Source organism: Exophiala dermatitidis (genome assembly GCF_000230625.1).
Source record: "Exophiala dermatitidis NIH/UT8656 unplaced genomic scaffold supercont1.6, whole genome shotgun sequence".
In the NCBI taxonomy this organism is placed as follows: Eukaryota; Fungi; Ascomycota; class Eurotiomycetes; order Chaetothyriales; family Herpotrichiellaceae; genus Exophiala; species Exophiala dermatitidis.
Window position 1 is genome coordinate 2,024,752 of NW_008751651.1, and position 19,101 is coordinate 2,043,852.

Below are 19,101 nucleotides of genomic sequence, written 5' to 3' on the forward strand. Positions count from 1 at the left end.
GCGCGAAGCACCGATCAAACAAGCACTACCACTACTACTGGAGGTCAGTCAGTGGCCTTACGCAGTCGTCATCTGGTTCAATACTGATACTGTGTCAGGAGCACGTTTCAAAGCGACCAGATTTCTTGAACACTTGTCTCAAGTCAGTTGGCCTTGACACAGAGCCACACAAGCCCAGGCCTGTCTGAGGTCAACTACCTTACAATACATACACCCTTTTGGCCCGCCCGCCATGAACAACAGGTCGGCGCCACCACGATCACTACCCTCACAACAACCACCCCCCTACCTCTACGACATACCGCTGGGCCGGTCCAACACGACGACGCACAATAATGCAGCAATGTATTACCTGGAGAAGCCGTTGGCCAGGTCAAATACGTCCTCGACAGCCAGCTCGAGCATGTCAGAGCGAACGCGGTCGACGCCTCTCTCTCGGATGTTGTTGTCGGGCGAAGTGAGCGGCGATGCGCCACGGGATTTGACACCGAAAGAGAAATTCGAGCGGTGGATGGTCAATGAAGGGTCTCGCCGAATGGTGGTCGGAGTGTTCGTGCTGGTTCACGGACTCATCTTCGCATTTGGCTTCATGAACTACCAACTCAAGGACAACCTGACGGGAGCTCGAGGAATCTTTGGCATCACATACCCGATCGCCCGATCAGCAGCATTGGTGTTGCATTTCGACGTGGCATTGATTTTGTTCCCCGTGTGTCGAACCCTGATCTCGTTGTTGCGCCAAACACCGCTCAACAGCATTGTTCCCTTCGACAAGAACCTGACCTTCCACAAACTCGTGGCCTACTCGATCGTCTTCTTCACGTGGGTGCACACGATCGCGCACTGGAACAACTTTGCCCAGTTGGCCATCAAGCAGAAACTCGGGTTTGTCGGGTTCCTCAAAATCAATTTCGTCACGGGTCCCGGCTGGTCCGGGTACGTGATGCTGTTTGCCCTGATGGCCATGCTGTTCACGTCGATCGAGAAACCCCGCCGGGCCAACTACGAGCGCTTCTGGTCCGTCCATCACCTGTTCATTGTGTTTTTTGTCTTTTGGTCCGTTCACGGCGCCTTTTGCATGATCAAGTCCGACACCGCCCCCTTTTGTTTCGGCACCGGTGTCTTCTGGGAGTATTGGATGTACGGCGGTTTTGCGTACTTGCTTGAACGAGTCCTGCGCGAGATTAGGGGTCGGCACAAGACTTTTGTCACAAAAGTCATCCAGCACCCTAGCAATGTCGTCGAGATCCAAATGCACAAGGAAAAAACAAAAACCCGCGCCGGCCAGTATATCTTTTTGTGCTGTCCCGAGGTTTCGATATGGCAATACCACCCTTTTACTCTGACCTCAGCCCCCGAGGAGGACTATATCTCCGTTCACGTCCGTATGGTCGGCAACTTTACAAAAGCTCTAGGTAAAGCGTTGGGATGTGACGACAGCAAAGGAGGTCGAGGTGGTGATGACAATTCCGGGGCCAAGAAGGAACGCTCCCAAGTCGTTTCCATGGCCCCCGGCGGGCTGATGAAACTCCTGCCCCGTGTCTATGTCGATGGGCCCTTTGGCTCGGCCTCCGAGGACGTGTTTAAATTCGAAACGGCTGTGCTAGTCGGTGCCGGTATTGGCGTCACTCCCTTCGCCAGCATTTTGAAGTCGATCTGGTACCGCATGAGCACGGGAAACACCGGTGGCGGCAACGGCAAGTCGCGGCTGCGCAAAGTCTATTTCTTCTGGGTGTGTCGAGATTTCGGGTCTCTGGAATGGTTCAAGTCTTTGTTGGCGGCTATCGAGGCTCAAGATAAGCAGCATGCCATTGAGATTCATGCGGTAAGTCTTCACTTTCTTCGAAATGTATTACGTCCCTCGGTCGGCCTGTGTACTAATTGCTGTGGTTCAGTACCTCACCGCCAAAATCTCCGCCGCCGACGCCAACAACATCATGCTCAACTCGACCGACACCGACGCCATCACGGGCCTGCGCACCCCGACCAACTTTGGCCGTCCGAACTGGGACATGGTCTTCCGAGCGATCCGCAAGATCCATTCGCCCGGTGAAGCTGGTGTGTTTTTCTGCGGACCAAAAGGACTGGGGTCGCAGTTGCATGTCAAATGTAACATGTACAGTGAGGGCGATAAGGGATTCAGTTTTGTCTGGGGCAAAGAGAACTTTTGATCAAAGTCAAAGGTTTTTCTTTGTGCTGCTGGCTCTGGCTGTTGTTCGTCCAGTCCAATCCAGTCCCCCACCCCAGGTTTTTGTTGGTCCAATTGGGCAAAAGAGATTTTTACAGTAAGATTCCACACCCATCTTGGTGGTCATGCATGGCTCATGTTCCTGCAGTGACAGTGAATGAGTGAGTGGTACACAGTATATGTACAGTATATCTATAGAGTACCCAAGGCAAGGCACAGCAGTTCGGGTTAGCGTTCTTTTCTACGGCCTGCCTACCTATCGTTGACACAGTCAGTCTCTCTTTTGACTGAAATGATGAATATACTTGAGCGTTCAATTCATCGTCGTCCATTGGCCTTTCTTCTTGTATTCGGTAGTATGTATGTAGAAGAACTAGTTCTTTTCTTGACACTGTCGATATATGACATCAGGTTGTGATTTAATTGCATTGCGTTAACAGAGACACTAAAGTAACCCAACTTTCCTCCTCACCCATCTCGTCCTCTCTTCCCATTCCGGTCCGCGGGGATGCAACATGTCGGCCACCTCAGCAACCAAGGCGCGGCCAGAGTGATGAGACCACCAAAACATATCGAGAAGGTCAAGCATGACGGCCCAGTGGGAGAAAATGAGCAGAGCGAACGACTCACCCTGCCGCAACTGCGAGACGAAGTCGGGCCCGGCCATGCCGATCCAACCTATTATGTGGCCTCGATCGGGGCCTGGATTTGTCGCAGTAGGCGTGGGAGTCGACGTGGCAGTGGGCGTAGGAGTCGATGAGCAGCTTAGCAGCGCCGGATCGCCTGGCGACACGAGAATTGCAAGGGGTGGTTCTTGTTTGGAATAACACCATTCGAGATGGCGGATGGCGTCTTCGTAGATCTGATGGCGGGTTTTAGGAGGACGGTCGCCATCATGACCATCACGGCCACCATTGTCGCCACCACTACCACCACCACAACCATTGTGGTTGTCGTTGCTCCAGTGCGGACGATCGTAAGACTGATTGGTGGGAGATGTTTCATTCCTAGCCAAGGCTGGCTTGTTGAGTTCCTCATTCAGCGTAGCCAGGCGCTTCAACGCCTCGATCAGGTCCGGGTCTGTCAGGCGCCAATTTCCGCTCGCGTACTCCGCATAGGGATCGAGGATGAGACGAAACGGCGACTTGCGTAGTGCTTCTCGGCCCAGACCGGAGACTATAGCAACGCCCCTGAGGTATTCGAACAGCGCGAAAATACTTTCCATGGGCGTCAGGTTTTGCCGGTAGGGAACACCGGCACTTTGACCTGGACTGCCGGCTGAAAAGGTGAATGGAGATGATGAGGCGGACGGAGCTGCGCTCAAGGTCGAGCTCGCCGATATGGTGGCTTCAATGCCCGGGACGGCCATTGCAAACAGCATCGTGATGCTGGAAAAGGCAAATACCGCACTGCAGTTTTCCGGCGTGACGTCCTGCACTGAGCCTCTGAAAAGTGTAACGGCTCGGTTTTGATATTCCAGAGCCTTGCGCAAGTAGAAAGCTGCAGGGCGCGTTGAATTCGTCAATGACGTCGAAATCTCATAGATATGGGCTTCGGGACGTGACGAATAGTCGACATCGTGTTGGTGTTGTTGCTGCTGCTGCTGCTCCTTTTGCTGTTCCTGCTCTATTTTCAATGTCGTCATGTGTAAGGCCGCGAAAGCCAAAAGAGCCTGGAGGAGGAAGTCGTACTGGAGAGCCTTCCGAGGCACGTACTTCTGCCACAGGTCGCCGGTCTCCACGCTCTGGATCATACCCACACAGCTGCGGTATGTCACGGTGGTGTAAAGATGCAACATTTCGAGGTCAAGAAGGTGTTGTCCCTTGTCTTGGCTGCCACTGGCAGCAGGATAAATAACATCTGGGGCCCCAACGACATTGGAAGCCGGAGTGTTGGTACCACTTGACGAGGGCCGGATTGGTGCCGAACTTCTCCCCCCAGTTCCGGTCGAAGTAGTGGTAGCCGGTGACCGGATAGTACCCCGGCCTCCACTCAAAGAGGTGTCATGATAGTTGATTGGAGTGTAAGCATGCTGTTCACGGTATGAGCAGTCCAGCTCTCGCTTCGTGCAGTTGCCGCATACGGGGGTCTTTTCATCGCACTAAAGGGTTCGGTAGGAGCATGAACAAGAGTTCCACAAGAGAATAACAGCATTTGGGAAACTAAGTGATTGGAGGGACTTTGTCTTACTTTGACACGTCGTTGCTTGCATTGGAGACAACCTTTGCGTGACTTCTTATGTGTCCGACGCGGTGGCATGAAATTGCACAGTAAATCTGGACCAAGCGGAGCGACGAAGAAGGCTCCTGCGTCCTTTTGTAATCCCAGAACAAGTGACGTCTGTGAAGGACTCGGAAGAAGGATTAAAGCAAAGAGCGAAGCGGTATCGTTACTGTCCGCGACGTCTTGAGTGCACTCTGCAATATTAGTCCGCACTGGCAGGAGTAGTCCCTGGTAAATCAAAACAACCCTTTTGCGGTGGCGGTGTGTGGAGGTGGTTGAATTCGAGCGAATGAATGCATATAAATTGCTGTTGCCTGTGCTTGGTTTAATAGTAATACCCAGATTCAGCCTTCCTGCCGCCGCTTTCCAAATGTTGGCCGTCTGTCTCTCTTTCCACGCCCTGCAATGAATTTACCCTTCTTCTTCTTCTTCCAACGTTTGATTCCTCAACCACTAGTGCCACCAGTAGTACCACCAAACAGCTGCTTAAAGGATGGGGCGCTTCTATTGACATTGTGATTATGTCTTCGAAAAGGGAGACTGTATATACGTGTGCCAATTTACAGTACATGTGGTTTGAATCGGATGTATGCTTGGGGATACCTGAGAAGCATCTTTATCTGTATCCTGTCTAGACTCCAATACGCCGTGCTTCAAAATGCATCTCTCAAGAGTGCGCCCTCTCTATGTATTCGCGCCTCTCATTCTGAGAGCAAGAACGCCCCCACGGATCTCGTCCCGAGTATCAAAGTCCAATGGCACGCTTTCTTGGTCAAGTTCAAAGTGTGTGTCGCTGCCACCATGTCTTTTCCCGCTTCACCTCTTGTGATAGACGTAGACTATCTGCTTCACAACCTTGCCACCTCTATCGCTCAACATCGCATTGACCTCGCTCGGATGAATGACGGCGAAAAGGACCGTAGTAGCGAACATGAGGACTCCGTCGAAGACGTACAGAAACACTTCGTGCGAGATCAGATATCCGTCGTTGCCCTGCGCGTACTCGACCAGCCGGAACACCGATCGGACAAGGATTAGTATACTGCCGGCGAAAAGGGCCAAGAGATGTTTCTGCCACACATGGGCCGTAACATCGCTATTGAGAACTTTGGACGTCGGGATTCTGTTCATGCGCACGTTGAAGGCAATGGCCACGACGATGAAGAATGAGAAAAAAACAATCTGCACGAGCAGACCGCCGATGATGATGTGTTCGCCCGTCGTCATTGAATTAGGGCCGTTGCCGGCCATGATGCCGCCGCCTGCAGAAAAGACAATGTTAGAAGGATGTATGAAGCGATATAGGACAGCGGAAGTTGTTCCTCTTCTCTTTTCCTTGCCCGATAACGGTACAGGGTGTTATCATAGGGAATTGAACGTGTTGACTAACCGGACGACTGCATTAGGAAGGAGAGAACATCTCCAGCCACGAAGATCTTGGTGAGCCAGCGCAAAGGCACAATCGAGTGTCTGGCGCCGTCGGTGATGCGGATGATCCGTCCCAACTCCATGTATATCGAGGCGGCGAATAAGGCGGGTGCGACCAGAATTGGCACTGACTGCATGATGAAAGGGCCCACGGTCCAATTCGGGGTCTCTGTGTGTCCGATCGCTCTCTGTGGAGTGAAGGTCCATGTCAGTTGCGGTTTCTCGTATCGGCAGGACGAGGATTCGAGAGGTAGAGGGCAGAAAGGTCTTGAGGGCGAAAAAGACGGGAGAATTCTTACGCCAATGTATCCTATCCATTCCACTGTTTCATAGAAACCGTCAGCTACACGACAAAGCCTTGCGGAGCGTCACTGGAGCAGTGAGAGGCCCGTAAGATGGGGTGACAAACGTACAATATATCCCAATGACAAACGGAATGAAGTACAACGTCCGCGTCCGTATCAGCTGGTAGGTATGCAGGAGTGAGGAGACGACGAAGAGGAGAATGAAGATGACGGCCGCCGCCATTGACGGGTCATATTGGTACAGTTTGTAGGTCCCATCGCTGCCTGCCATGTTTGCCGGTGTTACGTCCCCACGGGGCCTGGTGATTGTTTTATGCTGCTAGGGCTGATGCGCGGCGCACAAGTATGATATCGGCAGGTATTCAGGAAATATCAGGGCGCCGTGGTAAAAGGACCAGAAGTGGTGGAATCAAGATGCTCTCAAGTCGACAGGCTGAGGACTGGTTGCAGTGGTATAGGCACTGAAAGACGAGGCAGGCAAAATGCAAAATGGAGACGACAATGCAGACAACACACAGCGCATGAAGATTGTAGTCAGGAACATCAAACGGGGAGATATATAGTCAAATAGATATGCCATTTTTTGCGTCGGTACGTGTCTACCCTGCTCATGGGGTTTCATTTTTCGCTGGAGCCTGCTCAATATCAATGGCGCGAAACCATTTGCCCTCGTTTTCTTATCGACTGTGACACTGTGCCACCCACTCGCTCAACGCCAGCGAGCGAAGCTCGGCAGGTATTGAAGGATGGGGCCCATGGCGGTGCACCACCCATGGAATGATTGATTGACTGATTGATTTCCTAGACGTGTACCGTACCCACGAAGGGAACACATCGTACTATGACGGACGGTATGGAGACAAAAGGTCCAGGCTGAGCCTCGTTTTCGTTTTCGTGTACGATTTTATATGCCAGATTCGGTGCTAGGGCAATGCTTAATTTGAGGCAATGCCATTGTCTCGTATTCGTGTTCGGCAGACTTTCCAGGATCCGATTACTTACATGTACCAGTCCAAATGACACCTTGAATCAAGCCGAGTCGAACCCCGAATACGATGCCGACTACGGTCCTGTTCCGAGTCATGTGGGCGTCCATCTTACTTGGTGAGAATAAACATGACGTTCAAAGAAACTCAAGGCTTTTCGAGAAAGAATGTACACGCATTTCGGCTCTAGGATCGAAGCAGATCGGTATACCTGACTTGATCCACCTCTATCTTATCCGCCAATATGAGAACCAGAGTTCCTCGTGTCTCCTGCCCATGTGTCTGTTGCGAAGCTTGAGATTACCAGGGGTTTGAACTGGCGATGACCGGCATTTGAGTGTGCAGGCTCATTTCAAAGACGTCTCCTTTTGGGGATGAACCAAGGTGTCTGTTTGCTTGGTCCAAGGTTGGTAGGCTTGATGTTTTGTGGCGGGCGCCCTCCAATAGTCTAGCCAGCGAGCCAGAATTGCATCACGATCACCCGGGATCCTACTCTGTTGAGGTGACACGTGTAGGAAGCCATGGCAGAGGGCAGAATAGCCCGAATGCTTTTTCACCGGTGAGGGTATGATCGAATCAACATACCACGCCATGCGCTGTGCGCGTCTCCTACAACTCGGACCCTCGACTGACCAGATCACCCCACATCTACTTCTCCGAGTAACCCTGCATTACCGTGACAAGGCAATATCATCGATACGCAAAATCATCTTGACTGTCTCGGCGGCAAGCTCGATCGCACTCGTGCTCACAAGCAGAGGTTGTAAGACCTTCTCCTCCGCAATGTTGGCCTTGACACCTCCGCTTCGAATACTGACACCGGCATTTTTCTCCCCCATATCATGCCGATGCCGAAGGTCAGTTACCACCTTGATGCTGTTGAGACCAGCATTCTCCGCCAGCGTGGTGGGAATCACCTCCATGGCGTCCGCAAAGGCTTTCCAGCATATGGCTTCGGTGCCAGTCAATTCTCGGGCCTGTTTGGCCAGCTGGTACGCAACCTCAATTTCAGGGGCTCCACCGCCTGCAATGAGGGCCTTCTTCTTCACCAAACATCGGATCACGCAAAGAGCGTCGTGGATTGAGCGCTCGGCCTCATCCAGGATGAGTGAATTGGCACCTCGAGCGACGATCGACACCGTCTGGCTTTGTGGCGATGCTGTGCGAATACCAGTAATTTTGACGTATCTTGCGCCCGAGGCATTAACTTCTTCGACGAGATCTGCACTGCCGAGCTTGTCTTCGGTGAAAGTGTCAATATTCGCAATCGGTTTGCAGCCCGTGCTCTTGCACAAGAACTCCACTTCATCTCTCTCAATGTCTTTGATCGCCATAATCTTGAGTCTGGACAAGAAGTGTAGTGACAGGTCGTTAACCGCGTCTCTCAGGATGGACTTCTGAATGAGAAGCACATTACACTTGGCTTTTTGAATCTTCTTCACCATGTTCAGGAGATAGGTTCTCTCCTCTTTGAGGATCTTGTCCATCTGTCTGTAATCGTTGACCACAATCTGATTCTCCATGTCGGGCTTGGGCGGACTCAATTGGAACTGTATCAGCGCAATTCGTGCTTTCTCTATCCTTGTTGGACCACCACTGCTCTTAATAACGGGCTGGTTGAGAACCACACCATCAATCATTTCCGAGTCCTCAATCGTGCCACCAACTTTCTTGACGATCCGAATGTTCCGTAAATCGACATTGTCGGCGGTTTTCGGATCAATAGTCTTGAGGACAGCATCGACCGCCATGGGCCCAAGTAATCCGGAATGTTGCGACACAATCTTCGAAGAGAGGGATGTGGAAGCCGCTTGTAGAAGGGTCGTCCGGTCTGTTAACGAGATGGGCTGCGACATGCCGTGTAGAATCTTGACTGCAGCGGCAGCGGCTCTTTGGAAGGATTCGGAGATGATGGTAGGGTGGATGCCTTTTGCAAGCAATCGGTCTGCCGCTCCCAGCAGACTACCGCAGATGACGACGACAGACGTCGTTCCGTCTCCAGCCTCGACATCTTGCGCCGCGCTGAGATCGACCAGCATCTTCGCGGCCGGATGCATGACGCTCATACTTTTCAGCATAGTGTTGCCGTCGTTTGTGATAAGATTCTCTCCTTTGCCGGTCTGTATCATTTTGTCCATTCCTCGAGGGCCGAGCGAAGTTCGAATGGCATCTGCAACGGCTCGTGCGGCAAGAATATTCGCTGTGCGCACTGCCATGGGCTTCTCTTTATCCTGCGAAACATGTTAATATGGACAAATTCTCATCAACCCGGAACTTGAAGGACGACATACTTTGAAGGCCGCATTTCCCACGTTGCCTTGGATTCCCAAGGTAGCAGCCATGGTTGGTCAGGTCGGGTGAGGAAACGTTGGCGGATCAGGAGACTATGTAGAACTGTTGATTCCACGAGTTTGAACCACAGCTTTCCCCTGGTATTGCCAAACAGAATCACGTTCGGAATAATGAAGCAGGTGTACGGTAAATTTCCAGTTGCGAAAGTTGGAGAGCGTTGGAGGGGCGTTTCCGGTCCGCAGTACAGAAGCATCGTGTCTCTAGTGGCGAGCAGGCAACCTGCAAGTGCAATCTCAGGCACCGCGCGATTACGGAATGCAACAGCATCACTGCGGTGCAGTTGCTGCGACATACAGTACTTCTTGTGACCATCAACACTCGCCATCTCATCAATTCCACCACGGTTTCCTCACGCTCCTTGCTTCAAGCTGTCGAACCCCCTTGCCGTCCTTCGGCCCCGAAACGAATCTACATACCTGCTTTCCCTCTCCCCTCCGCTCGCTCCATAATCTTCGAAAATGCCCAGTGCCACCGGGCAAAACTGGGAGAAATACCAGAAGAACTATGCCGTTGACGAAGAGCCCGAGAAGAAGATCACACCCTTGACAGAAGAGTAAGATGCTTACACACCATATTGACGGACCGTGCTGACAGAGTCAGGGACATACAAGTTCTGAGAACATATGGCGCCGCGCCATACGCTTCGGCACTAAAGAAGCTTGAGAAGCAAATCAAAGAAAAACAACAGAGCGTCAATGAAAAGATAGGCGTCAAGGTAAGCGGATGCCATATTCGGTCCTCCGGCCGTTTACTGAAGTGTTACAGGAATCAGATACGGGGCTTGCCCCTCCGCATCTATGGGATGTGGCAGCCGATCGTCAGCGAATGTCAGAAGAACAGCCCTTGCAAGTCGCGCGGTGTACAAAGATCATACAGGATGAGAAAGATCCCGAGAAAAGCAAATACGTTATCAACGTCAAGCAGATTGCGAAGTTCGTCGTCAACCTTGGGGAACGAGTGAGCCCTACAGATATTGAAGAAGGAATGCGCGTTGGTGTCGATCGACAAAAGTATTCTATTATGCTCCCATTGCCACCAAAGATTGATCCTAGCGTGACGATGATGACGGTTGAAGACAAACCCGATGTGACGTACGGTGATGTAGGTGGCTGTAAAGAGCAGATTGAGAAACTCCGAGAAGTGGTCGAAATGCCACTTCTGTCGCCAGAGCGCTTCGTCAACCTTGGAATCGACCCTCCCAAAGGTGCTTTGCTATACGGACCTCCAGGAACCGGAAAGACGCTATGCGCACGAGCTGTTGCAAACCGAACGGACGCCACTTTTATCAGAGTTATTGGATCCGAGCTAGTACAGAAATACGTGGGCGAGGGTGCTAGAATGGTTCGAGAACTGTTCGAAATGGCCCGGACAAAGAAGGCCTGCATTATCTTCTTCGATGAGATCGATGCCATTGGTGGTGCTCGGTTTGACGACGGCGCTGGCGGCGACAACGAAGTTCAAAGAACCATGTTGGAGCTTATCACTCAACTTGACGGTTTCGATTCGAGAGGAAACATCAAAGTCATGTTTGCGACCAACCGACCTTCCACACTCGATCCTGCCCTCATGCGACCCGGCCGGATTGACCGGAAGATCGAATTCTCTTTGCCCGACCTCGACGGTCGAGCCAACATTCTCCGAATCCACGCAAAGAGTATGTCTGTGGAGCGGGACATTAGGTGGGAGTTGATCTCACGACTGTGCCCGAATGCGACCGGTGCCGAACTACGCAGTGTCGCGACAGAAGCGGGCATGTTCGCCATTCGAAGTCGTCGCAAGGTGGCCACCGAGAAGGACTTCCTCGCCGCGGTGGACAAGGTCATCAAGGGCAACCTCAAGTGGAACAGTACGAGTGCTTACGCACAGTACAACTAGATGGCTTTGGCATAGTCACGGGAGCCAGCATTGTCCCGGAGTTTGTGCAACGCGGGCACCGAGGAAGGGTTCAATTGTACCAACAGGGCGGTCAGTTGTAGGCTTGTCAATAAGACTTAAAGAACTTCCGGTTGAAGTGTTCCTCGTCGCACCGTCGACCAGATACTCCCTCATGTTCATCTGTAACATGGGTACTACTACCTGGTAGTAGTATTCTAAGCCAGCACGTTATCGGTACTACTAGTGGCCGCTTTAAGCAGCAACAGCTTACTAATCTGGGCTCAAACTGGGGGCATTCTTCGAGGTAGTCTTTTGGCTCTTATTGTGTCCGGTCCTGCCAACTCAGGTTTACAATGTAGGTATTGTAGAGAGAGAACTTGGCATCGAACAAACTCTGGGGCGTCTCCGGCAGCGATAATAACGTCGTCCAATATAGCGATGCGAAGTCACAAGGCATGTAAGGGAAATAGTAATACGGTGTAAATAGAAGTGCGGTGATTGGCTCGAGCCGTCGCGGGCAAAACCGCTTGCTCGGCCCCAAGACTGTGGAGGGCAACGAACGCATTTTGAGCTAAGTCATTGACGACTTCCATTTCATTTCACTCATCTTCCGAGCCACCTCTTGCCTCTATCTTCTCGGGCCTTGCTCTGCTGCGTGCGCTCTCCGCTCTGTGTACAGGTCTTAGATGATCTGAAGCTGTGCAAGATGAGCTCTTCTAGCATCCTCCGGAGCATGACTCCTGCGACCAAGGTATAACACCCGAGCCTCCGTGCCCTGATCCGATGCTGACCCGAATTCCAGTTCTCTCGGACATGGAGGCAATCCAGAAGACAGTTCTCCTCCACGCGGCCTGCCGGTACGATTAACATGCTTCATGTATGCTTATATGCGACGCTGACATCGTTGAAGCGCGGATCATTGCCAACCAGCCACTCCGAGCCAAGGAAGCTCCGCTCCATGTCTCTCGGAAGTACCCCGTCATTGTAAGCAAGACTCAAATACAGCCTCTATACGTGCCAGGGCTGATGGAAGCAGGATCACGAATATGATGCGGTCGTGGTTGGAGCCGGTGGCGCCGGTTTGCGAGCAGCTTTCGGTCTCGCGGAAGCAGGTTTCAACACAGCATGCGTTACCAAACTGTTTCCTACGCGAAGTCACACGGTGGCGGCGCAGGGAGGCATCAATGCAGCTCTCGGAAAGTCAGTGGGACTCACCTGCTTTTTAGATCTCAAGAGCTGACCTGGCTGTAGCATGCACGAGGATGACTGGAGGTGGCATATGTACGACACAGTTAAAGGATCGGATTGGCTTGGTGACCAGGATGCCATCCACTATATGACCCGCGAAGCGCCTCGATCGGTTATTGAGCTTGAAAGCTACGGATGCCCCTTTTCGCGAACCGAGGATGGCCGGATATACCAGAGAGCATTCGGAGGACAGTCACAAAAATATGGAAAAGGTGGACAGGCGTACCGATGCTGTGCCGCCGCCGACCGGACGGGTCACGCTCTGTTGCACACCCTGTACGGACAATCTCTCAACCACAACGCCAGCTATTTCATCGAATATTTCGCCCTAGACCTGCTCATGGAGGGTGGCGAATGCAAGGGTGTTATCGCCTATAACCAGGAGGACGGTACTCTGCATCGTTTCAAGGCTAAGAACACTGTCCTGGCCACCGGTGGCTACGGACGAGCTTACTTCAGTTGTACCTCTGCCCACACTTGTACCGGAGACGGCATGGCCATGGTCGCACGTGCCGGTCTCCCCAACCAGGATCTCGAATTCGTCCAATTCCACCCAACCGGTATCTATGGTGCTGGTTGTCTGATTACGGAAGGTTCCCGAGGTGAGGGTGGTTATCTTTTGAACTCGGAGGGTGAACGATTCATGGAACGGTATGCTCCGACCGCAAAAGATTTGGCTTCCCGAGACGTCGTTTCCCGGTCCATGACGATGGAAATCCGTGAGGGTCGTGGCGTTGGTCCTCACAAGGACCATATCTACCTGCAGCTCAGCCATTTGCCAGCCGAAATTCTTCATGAACGCCTGCCTGGTATCTCGGAAACCGCCTCGATCTTTGCCGGCGTTGATGTGACCAAGGAACCTATCCCGGTTTTGCCTACTGTCCACTACAACATGGGTGGTATCCCAACCAAATACACTGGTGAAGTCCTCCGCGTCAACGATGCTGGACAGGACGAGGTTGTCCCAGGTCTTTTCGCTTGCGGTGAAGCCGCTTGCGTGTCTGTCCACGGCGCTAACCGATTGGGTGCCAACTCGCTCCTGGATTTGATTGTGTTTGGCCGAGCTGTCTCACACACGATCCGTGACAACTTTACGCCTGGCCAGACCCAGAAGGAGCTCGCGGCCGATGCCGGTGCTGAGTCTATCAATGTGCTTGACAAGATCAGAACATCGGACGGTCCTAAGAGCACGTTCGATATCCGCAATGCCATGCAAAGAGTGATGCAGACTGACGTCAGCGTCTTCCGAACCCAAGAGTCTCTGGATGAAGGTGTGCGGAGAATCAATGAGGTCGATCAGATGTACGACCAGGTCGGTATCAAGGACCGCAGCATGATCTGGAACTCGGATCTTGTTGAAACTCTGGAGCTGCGGAACTTGTTGACTTGCGCGTACGTATACTTCTGTTGCTGCCGGTGTGTACAGAATGATGGCTAACTTTTTGTCAATAGTGTCCAAACTGCCGCCTCTGCCGCCAACCGCAAAGAATCCCGAGGCGCCCACGCTCGTGAAGATTACCCGGAGCGTGATGACGAGAACTGGATGAAGCATACTCTGTCATGGCAGAAGAACCCTCATGGCAAGGTTGAGCTTGGGTACAGAGCCGTCACCAGCCACACTCTGGACGAGAACGAATGCAAGTCCGTCCCGCCGTTCAAGAGAACGTATTAAAGTGTTGTTTGGTGTGAGGAGGGCGCGAGTGCGGAAGCAATGCTTTTTCATGTATGCTTGTGAATAGGCTTTTTTTGATATCCACGAATTGAGAACAACAATGTAAAAAACAATTCTAAGATATGCAATATACTAGTATCATGGTCGTTGTACAATTTTGATTTCATCCAATCGTGCGGCTCATAACATAGCATTTTGGGTGCGATGAGTCTCGTTACTCTCCTATTACATATTCACAACCTGCCATGTAAGGGATGGTATTAGTACGAAGGAGGAGCAGAGCAACCAGGTAGGTTGGAGTGGAATGGAGAGAGGGAGGTACAGTAGGTAGTGTACATCAATTGGACAAATGGTGGCATGTGTTTTGAAGGCCGGTGTTTATATGGAACTCACCTTCATCTCCCATCCACACCTCGTGAACCTTTCCCGCCGGAACATCAATCCTGGCCCCAACCCCAAACGTCTCCTTGGTAGGGTTTGGGTCTTTCGGGTATGTAATGGTCATGGATCCTCGACGGATCAAATGGGTCGTCAGGCCTGAATGCGCGTGAGGTGGATAATGGGCGTTACTGTTGATTGTGTTACCATGGGGTAGTGAATTAGATATAAAAAAAGGGGTAGAATGGGGTGAATGAAGTGGTTAAGAGTAGTTAGGTACTTACGGTCCATCGGTCCAGGTGAAGACGTGGGAGAAGCCCCAATCTCGGACTGTTTTTTCGTCTTGGGCTCGGGATGTTGTCGGTCTGGGTGACATTGGATGGATGACTCCTTCAAATTGGGTTATGCGGTTGGTAGTGGTAGTAGATTGTGTAGTGATGATGGTAGTTGAGGCTGGGGGAAGTCGATTAGGTCGGATGATGATAGATTCAATATCAGTATCAGCTATTGGTGGTTGTGGGGGTAGTGGTGGTGATATAGAATGGAGAAGTATATAAGGTGAATGCCTTCAAGCTGATAGTTGACTGTTCTGTGGGAAGGGTATTTCTTTCGGGTCGAGTTTCGCAGTCAGTCGTGATTAGAATGCTAATGAGTCCAAAAATGTCGGTCGTGATGAGTCCTCAGTGTTCTGTACAATGTAGATATTGGGAACCCGTTGTTGTAGATGGTGCCACTGTGGTGTGCTAACTGTTATGCTATGAGAAGGCTCTCGAAGCCTGGCGGCGACATTGCTTACGTACGCCAAGCTTCGATCATGAGTCTCAGCCTTGTACAAGGTTGAACCACTGCAGCAGGATTGTAACAGAATATTCGCGGTTTACGATTCGTCCTGTTGCAATGTAGCCGTTGGAATGCCCGATTTTATCCAATAATGCACTTATCACTGCATGTTGGAGGGGTTATGGACAAAGGTTTTGCGCAGGATACCCACCTCATCCAGCGGTGCAGAACGTGAGTAGCCATCCTCTGACGAAACCAAGAGCTCTGAAAATAGCAACAACAACTGCTCAGTCATGGACAATGAACTGCCGACTTCTACCTGTCAGTTCTGAGAGCTGTCAAGTTCATTTGTTTTCTTCGAATGGAAACAATGGGTTCTTCGTCTTTGGCGCATACCTCGGCCAGCGAGCATACTTGACATCAATAAAGAATGCTCCCACGTCTCGCAATCCATGTCATCATTTCTTGACCAACGCTGCACAGCTGTGCATACTCGGTACTTCAGATTCGACGGTTTAGGGGTCTGATGATCAGGTCTGGACTGTATCCTTTGGGTCCAGAGCCGATAATAGCAAACCCTTCATCTAGGTGTAACGACCAGTCCAACTCGTGGTCAAGATCGGCGTTTTGTATCGGGGCCAGCGCGGATTCTCTAATCTGGCGATGATAATTAATGCCATGTTTTGAATCGCGGCTCGGGCGGTCGCGTAGGGTCATCTTTCATCAAAATGGGATCGGCATCCCTTCCGATCTCCGTCTATGGCAACCATGAGGCTACTGTACCCATTATTGTAGCTGCCGCAACCCAGACGCTTTGTTTTCGAGGATTGTTGTTGTTGATCTTTTCAGACACGTCCCTTCAGGCATCCAGCAAGGATACAAGATTGAATGTTGTCCTGGCTGTTATTTTTGGATGTCAGCCGTGCACAAGTGACAGCGGCGCCACGGAAACTCTTGTTGCCATGTTAAATGCCTCTTTGTCTGGGGGTGATTGAGAATGACGCTTGCAGGCTGACCATGATAATGACAACAGACATCAAACATCAAACACTCGTGGTCTGTGACCCGTTCAAATTGGAAGTTCCGAAGGACACCGCGGGGGAAATCATCAGGCGTACCAGGACCATCCAACCAAAGTTGTAGTCAAGGGACAAGGCTGAGGAGGAGTGGATCAGATCACTTTCCCCAGTTCGGTGCACAGTCCTGAAGAGGGCCAGGGTCGGCGGCAACGATCGGAACTTCACAACAACACGCTGTTTGCAACATATCGTCATTTTCTCCCAATTGTTTTGCCCATTCCACGCGCTCTGGGCACCGTCGGCGGGTCGGAGGATCCTGGAGAAGGATTCAACGCAGAACTCACTCTCATACCATGCTGGGCCTGCCGCTATTCTGCTGGGCAGCCTTGGTGGTTGAAGGTCTGGATCACCAGAAGGGCCGGGGCCTGTCGAATGCAATTTCCCCCAAAGTGCAACATTCTACGTAATGTTGACTGGGGCGTCAGTGCAGGCCAAAGGGCTGCCAGCTTCCCACTGGTGCCGGCACAGGCCAATAGTAATGATAAGGTGGCGCTTTTGGGTGGAAATATGCAAAACATTAAGGAAAAAAGTGGTTGCATTGGGAGGGAAAAAGGGGTAATGAAGGGTTAGCAGCGCGTGTAAAAAAGGTTCGGGTTTATCCCTGGATAGGGTTGGTGTTTCACATAATCACCCTGGCCTTTCCCTACTCGGGTATTAACGGTGCACATCGGCTCGAGTTAGCATGGATTAGCCTGTTTACCTAGCCACTAGTCCGGCGCGTTCTCGCGACCTTCGACTTCGTTGGTGTTGTTTGCCATCATCCTCTTGTTCCTGGATTCTCCTTCACTCCTTGCTATCCGCGACTAGCAGCACATACAGTATCTCCACTACTACTGGGCGCCATGGAGCTAATGCCAGGTACGAAGGAATTAGTGCCTGTCAGTGCTGAGCTTCAGGCCATCTCCAGGGACGTCGGTTAGTCCTGTCACTACAATTGTACAGCAAGGCAACCGAGAAACCAATCTTTGTCGTCGGCCATGCTCAAAGTCCTTGCAAAATATACCCAACACAGAGGTACCGGTCGGTACTGTTGGCAAGGTAGGGCTAATATTGTCGAGTGCCAAACGACGGAGCCCCAGACAACGGTAAAAGGGGCTCACAAAGCGCCGATGCTTGCCGGTGCCGCTGGAGCTGGGTCAGCTCGCAAGAGGGAATTCCACCCTGCCCCCTGCGTCAAATGCCAATCTTTTCCATCACTTTGGTTGGGTCTTTGTCTCCGGACCTTTTGGCATGGGTCCTCCTGAATAGACAGGTAGGCTCCACTTTTCACACAAAGTGCTCCATTGTCCGGCCATCCCGTGGGCAGAGATCGTCGGTCTCGATAATCTGACAAGGACAATGGAAGTGGATCCTCACTGTGGGCGTTGTTTGTTTCACAGTTCGCTTAGGGCGCCCGGGGATGGAGGGTTCTCCCTCTCAGATGGATAGGGCAATGAAAGAATTGCGAGAGCTGTATGCGCGCGGGTGTGCCGTATATACCTCCCCTCGGTCTGCTGCTTTGTCGGTCCTCGTGTCCTTTCTTCTTTTCTCGATCAGTTCGTAACGAATTCCACGGTCTGAGACTCGCTCCCTTTCACTCTTTCGACTTCTTCGTCAAACACACTCATTTCTGTCCCTGGAGGATATACACACTCATTCACATATCCAACTTGCTTCTTGTTCCAGGCTCCTTTTTCCCCAGCCAGCTGAACTCGAATCGAATACTCCTCCCGCATTCCTTCGACAGAATTTACTACCAAACCAACCCGTTTTTTCCAAAACACAACACCAAAACAGCAATCATGTTCACCATCAAGAACCTTTCTCTCATGGCCGCCTTTGCCGGGCTCGCTGTTGCCATGCCCACCCCCGCCGAGGACTCTAACCTGGTCGAACGCCAATGGGGCGGACGACACTGGAAGCAGTCCGAGAACGTCGTCTGGGTCACCGTGACCGTCCCTGCCGGCGGCGCCGCGACCCCAACCCCGGCTCTTCAACAACAAGAAGAAGTTGTCACTGTCGCTGCTTCTGCCACCACCCCGGCCGCCGTCGTCGCCACCACCGCCGCAGCATCCTCTCCCGCCGCCTCTTCTTCTTCATCTGATGAATCCGGCTACATGGCCGTGGTCTCCAAATGGCGTGCTGCCGGTGGCTACCCTGCCCTGACCCGCGACAGCACTCTGGAGGCCAACGCTCTCAAAACCAGCACCAACAGCGTGGGCGGTCTGATCCACGAATTGAACCCCGGTTCCTTCGCCCAGGTCTTGGCCCCCGGCAGCCCAAGCAACTTTGAGAACGTCTATGTTGGCGGCTGGCTCTGTGAGATCCCTTCGCTTCCCGGTCTCGACGGCATCTGCTCCACCGAGTCCAAGGGGTGGAGCTACGGCGGTCAGACCGGCCATGCTTCCATCCTCAGCTCCACCTCGTACTCCAAGATTGGCTGTGCCATTTCGACAAACACCAACGTTTGGGCTTGCGATCTTGCTTAAACTGGCTCACCAAGCTAAATTGGATAAGGACTACTGGACCTGATGCAAGTTGGACAGCGCGATTGGGAAACTTCACTTCTTTCTTTTTTTTCCAAGAGGGAATTAGTATAGCTTTGTGT

The 19,101-nt window shown here is 52.0% G+C and overlaps 8 protein-coding genes across 9 annotated transcripts; 4 read left to right on the forward strand and 4 right to left on the reverse strand.

Annotated features, from left to right (window-relative positions):
* Nucleotides 1-232: 232 nt before the first annotated feature.
* On the forward strand, nucleotides 233-2,053 carry HMPREF1120_07564 (NADPH oxidase; the record flags this gene model as incomplete). The annotated part of the gene is made up of 1 exon (XM_009161791.1): nucleotides 233-2,053. The coding sequence occupies one exon, from the start codon at nucleotides 233-235 to the stop codon at nucleotides 2,051-2,053; it is 1,821 nt and encodes a 606-aa protein (XP_009160039.1).
* A 168-nt stretch (nucleotides 2,054-2,221) lies between these two features.
* HMPREF1120_07565 (uncharacterized protein) lies at nucleotides 2,222-4,689 on the reverse strand. Its single transcript, XM_009161792.1, has 2 exons — nucleotides 4,379-4,689; nucleotides 2,222-4,289 (listed from the first exon to the last, which is right to left on the reverse strand). Exons 1-2 carry the CDS (start codon nucleotides 4,445-4,447, stop codon nucleotides 2,634-2,636), a joined length of 1,725 nt encoding a protein of 574 aa, XP_009160040.1. The 5' UTR covers nucleotides 4,448-4,689; the 3' UTR covers nucleotides 2,222-2,633.
* Nucleotides 4,690-5,227: 538 nt separating this feature from the next.
* On the reverse strand, nucleotides 5,228-6,415 carry HMPREF1120_07566 (uncharacterized protein; the record flags this gene model as incomplete). Its single annotated transcript, XM_009161793.1, has 4 exons — nucleotides 5,228-5,673; nucleotides 5,802-6,027; nucleotides 6,139-6,161; nucleotides 6,253-6,415. 4 exons carry the CDS (start codon nucleotides 6,413-6,415, stop codon nucleotides 5,228-5,230), a joined length of 858 nt encoding a protein of 285 aa, XP_009160041.1.
* Nucleotides 6,416-7,801: 1,386 nt separating this feature from the next.
* HMPREF1120_07567 (T-complex protein 1 subunit delta) lies at nucleotides 7,802-9,472 on the reverse strand (the record flags this gene model as incomplete). Its single annotated transcript, XM_009161794.1, has 2 exons — nucleotides 7,802-9,361; nucleotides 9,422-9,472. The coding sequence occupies 2 exons, from the start codon at nucleotides 9,470-9,472 to the stop codon at nucleotides 7,802-7,804; spliced, it is 1,611 nt and encodes a 536-aa protein (XP_009160042.1).
* A 468-nt stretch (nucleotides 9,473-9,940) lies between these two features.
* On the forward strand, nucleotides 9,941-11,357 carry HMPREF1120_07568 (26S protease regulatory subunit 7; the record flags this gene model as incomplete). The annotated part of the gene is made up of 3 exons (XM_009161795.1): nucleotides 9,941-10,035; nucleotides 10,083-10,197; nucleotides 10,248-11,357. 3 exons carry the CDS (start codon nucleotides 9,941-9,943, stop codon nucleotides 11,355-11,357), a joined length of 1,320 nt encoding a protein of 439 aa, XP_009160043.1.
* Nucleotides 11,358-12,063: 706 nt separating this feature from the next.
* On the forward strand, nucleotides 12,064-14,277 carry HMPREF1120_07569 (succinate dehydrogenase [ubiquinone] flavoprotein subunit, mitochondrial; the record flags this gene model as incomplete). The annotated part of the gene is made up of 6 exons (XM_009161796.1): nucleotides 12,064-12,108; nucleotides 12,160-12,214; nucleotides 12,268-12,341; nucleotides 12,394-12,557; nucleotides 12,609-13,997; nucleotides 14,058-14,277. The coding sequence occupies 6 exons, from the start codon at nucleotides 12,064-12,066 to the stop codon at nucleotides 14,275-14,277; spliced, it is 1,947 nt and encodes a 648-aa protein (XP_009160044.1).
* HMPREF1120_07570 lies at nucleotides 13,882-17,021 on the reverse strand (the record flags this gene model as incomplete). Of its 2 annotated transcripts, XM_009161798.1 has the most annotated exons (4): nucleotides 13,882-14,517; nucleotides 14,671-14,846; nucleotides 14,940-15,747; nucleotides 15,832-17,021. In XM_009161798.1, 3 exons carry the CDS (start codon nucleotides 15,029-15,031, stop codon nucleotides 14,492-14,494), a joined length of 294 nt encoding a protein of 97 aa, XP_009160046.1. In that variant the 3' UTR covers nucleotides 13,882-14,491. The 2 variants fall into 2 exon arrangements, with proteins under 2 accessions (XP_009160046.1, XP_009160045.1); XM_009161797.1 differs by lacking the exon at nucleotides 15,832-17,021 and having other exon boundaries at nucleotides 14,496-14,846; nucleotides 14,940-15,031.
* Nucleotides 17,022-18,295: 1,274 nt separating this feature from the next.
* HMPREF1120_07571 (uncharacterized protein) lies at nucleotides 18,296-18,982 on the forward strand (the record flags this gene model as incomplete). Its single annotated transcript, XM_009161799.1, has 1 exon — nucleotides 18,296-18,982. One exon carries the CDS (start codon nucleotides 18,296-18,298, stop codon nucleotides 18,980-18,982), a length of 687 nt encoding a protein of 228 aa, XP_009160047.1.
* Between the last annotated feature and the right edge of the window lie 119 nt (nucleotides 18,983-19,101).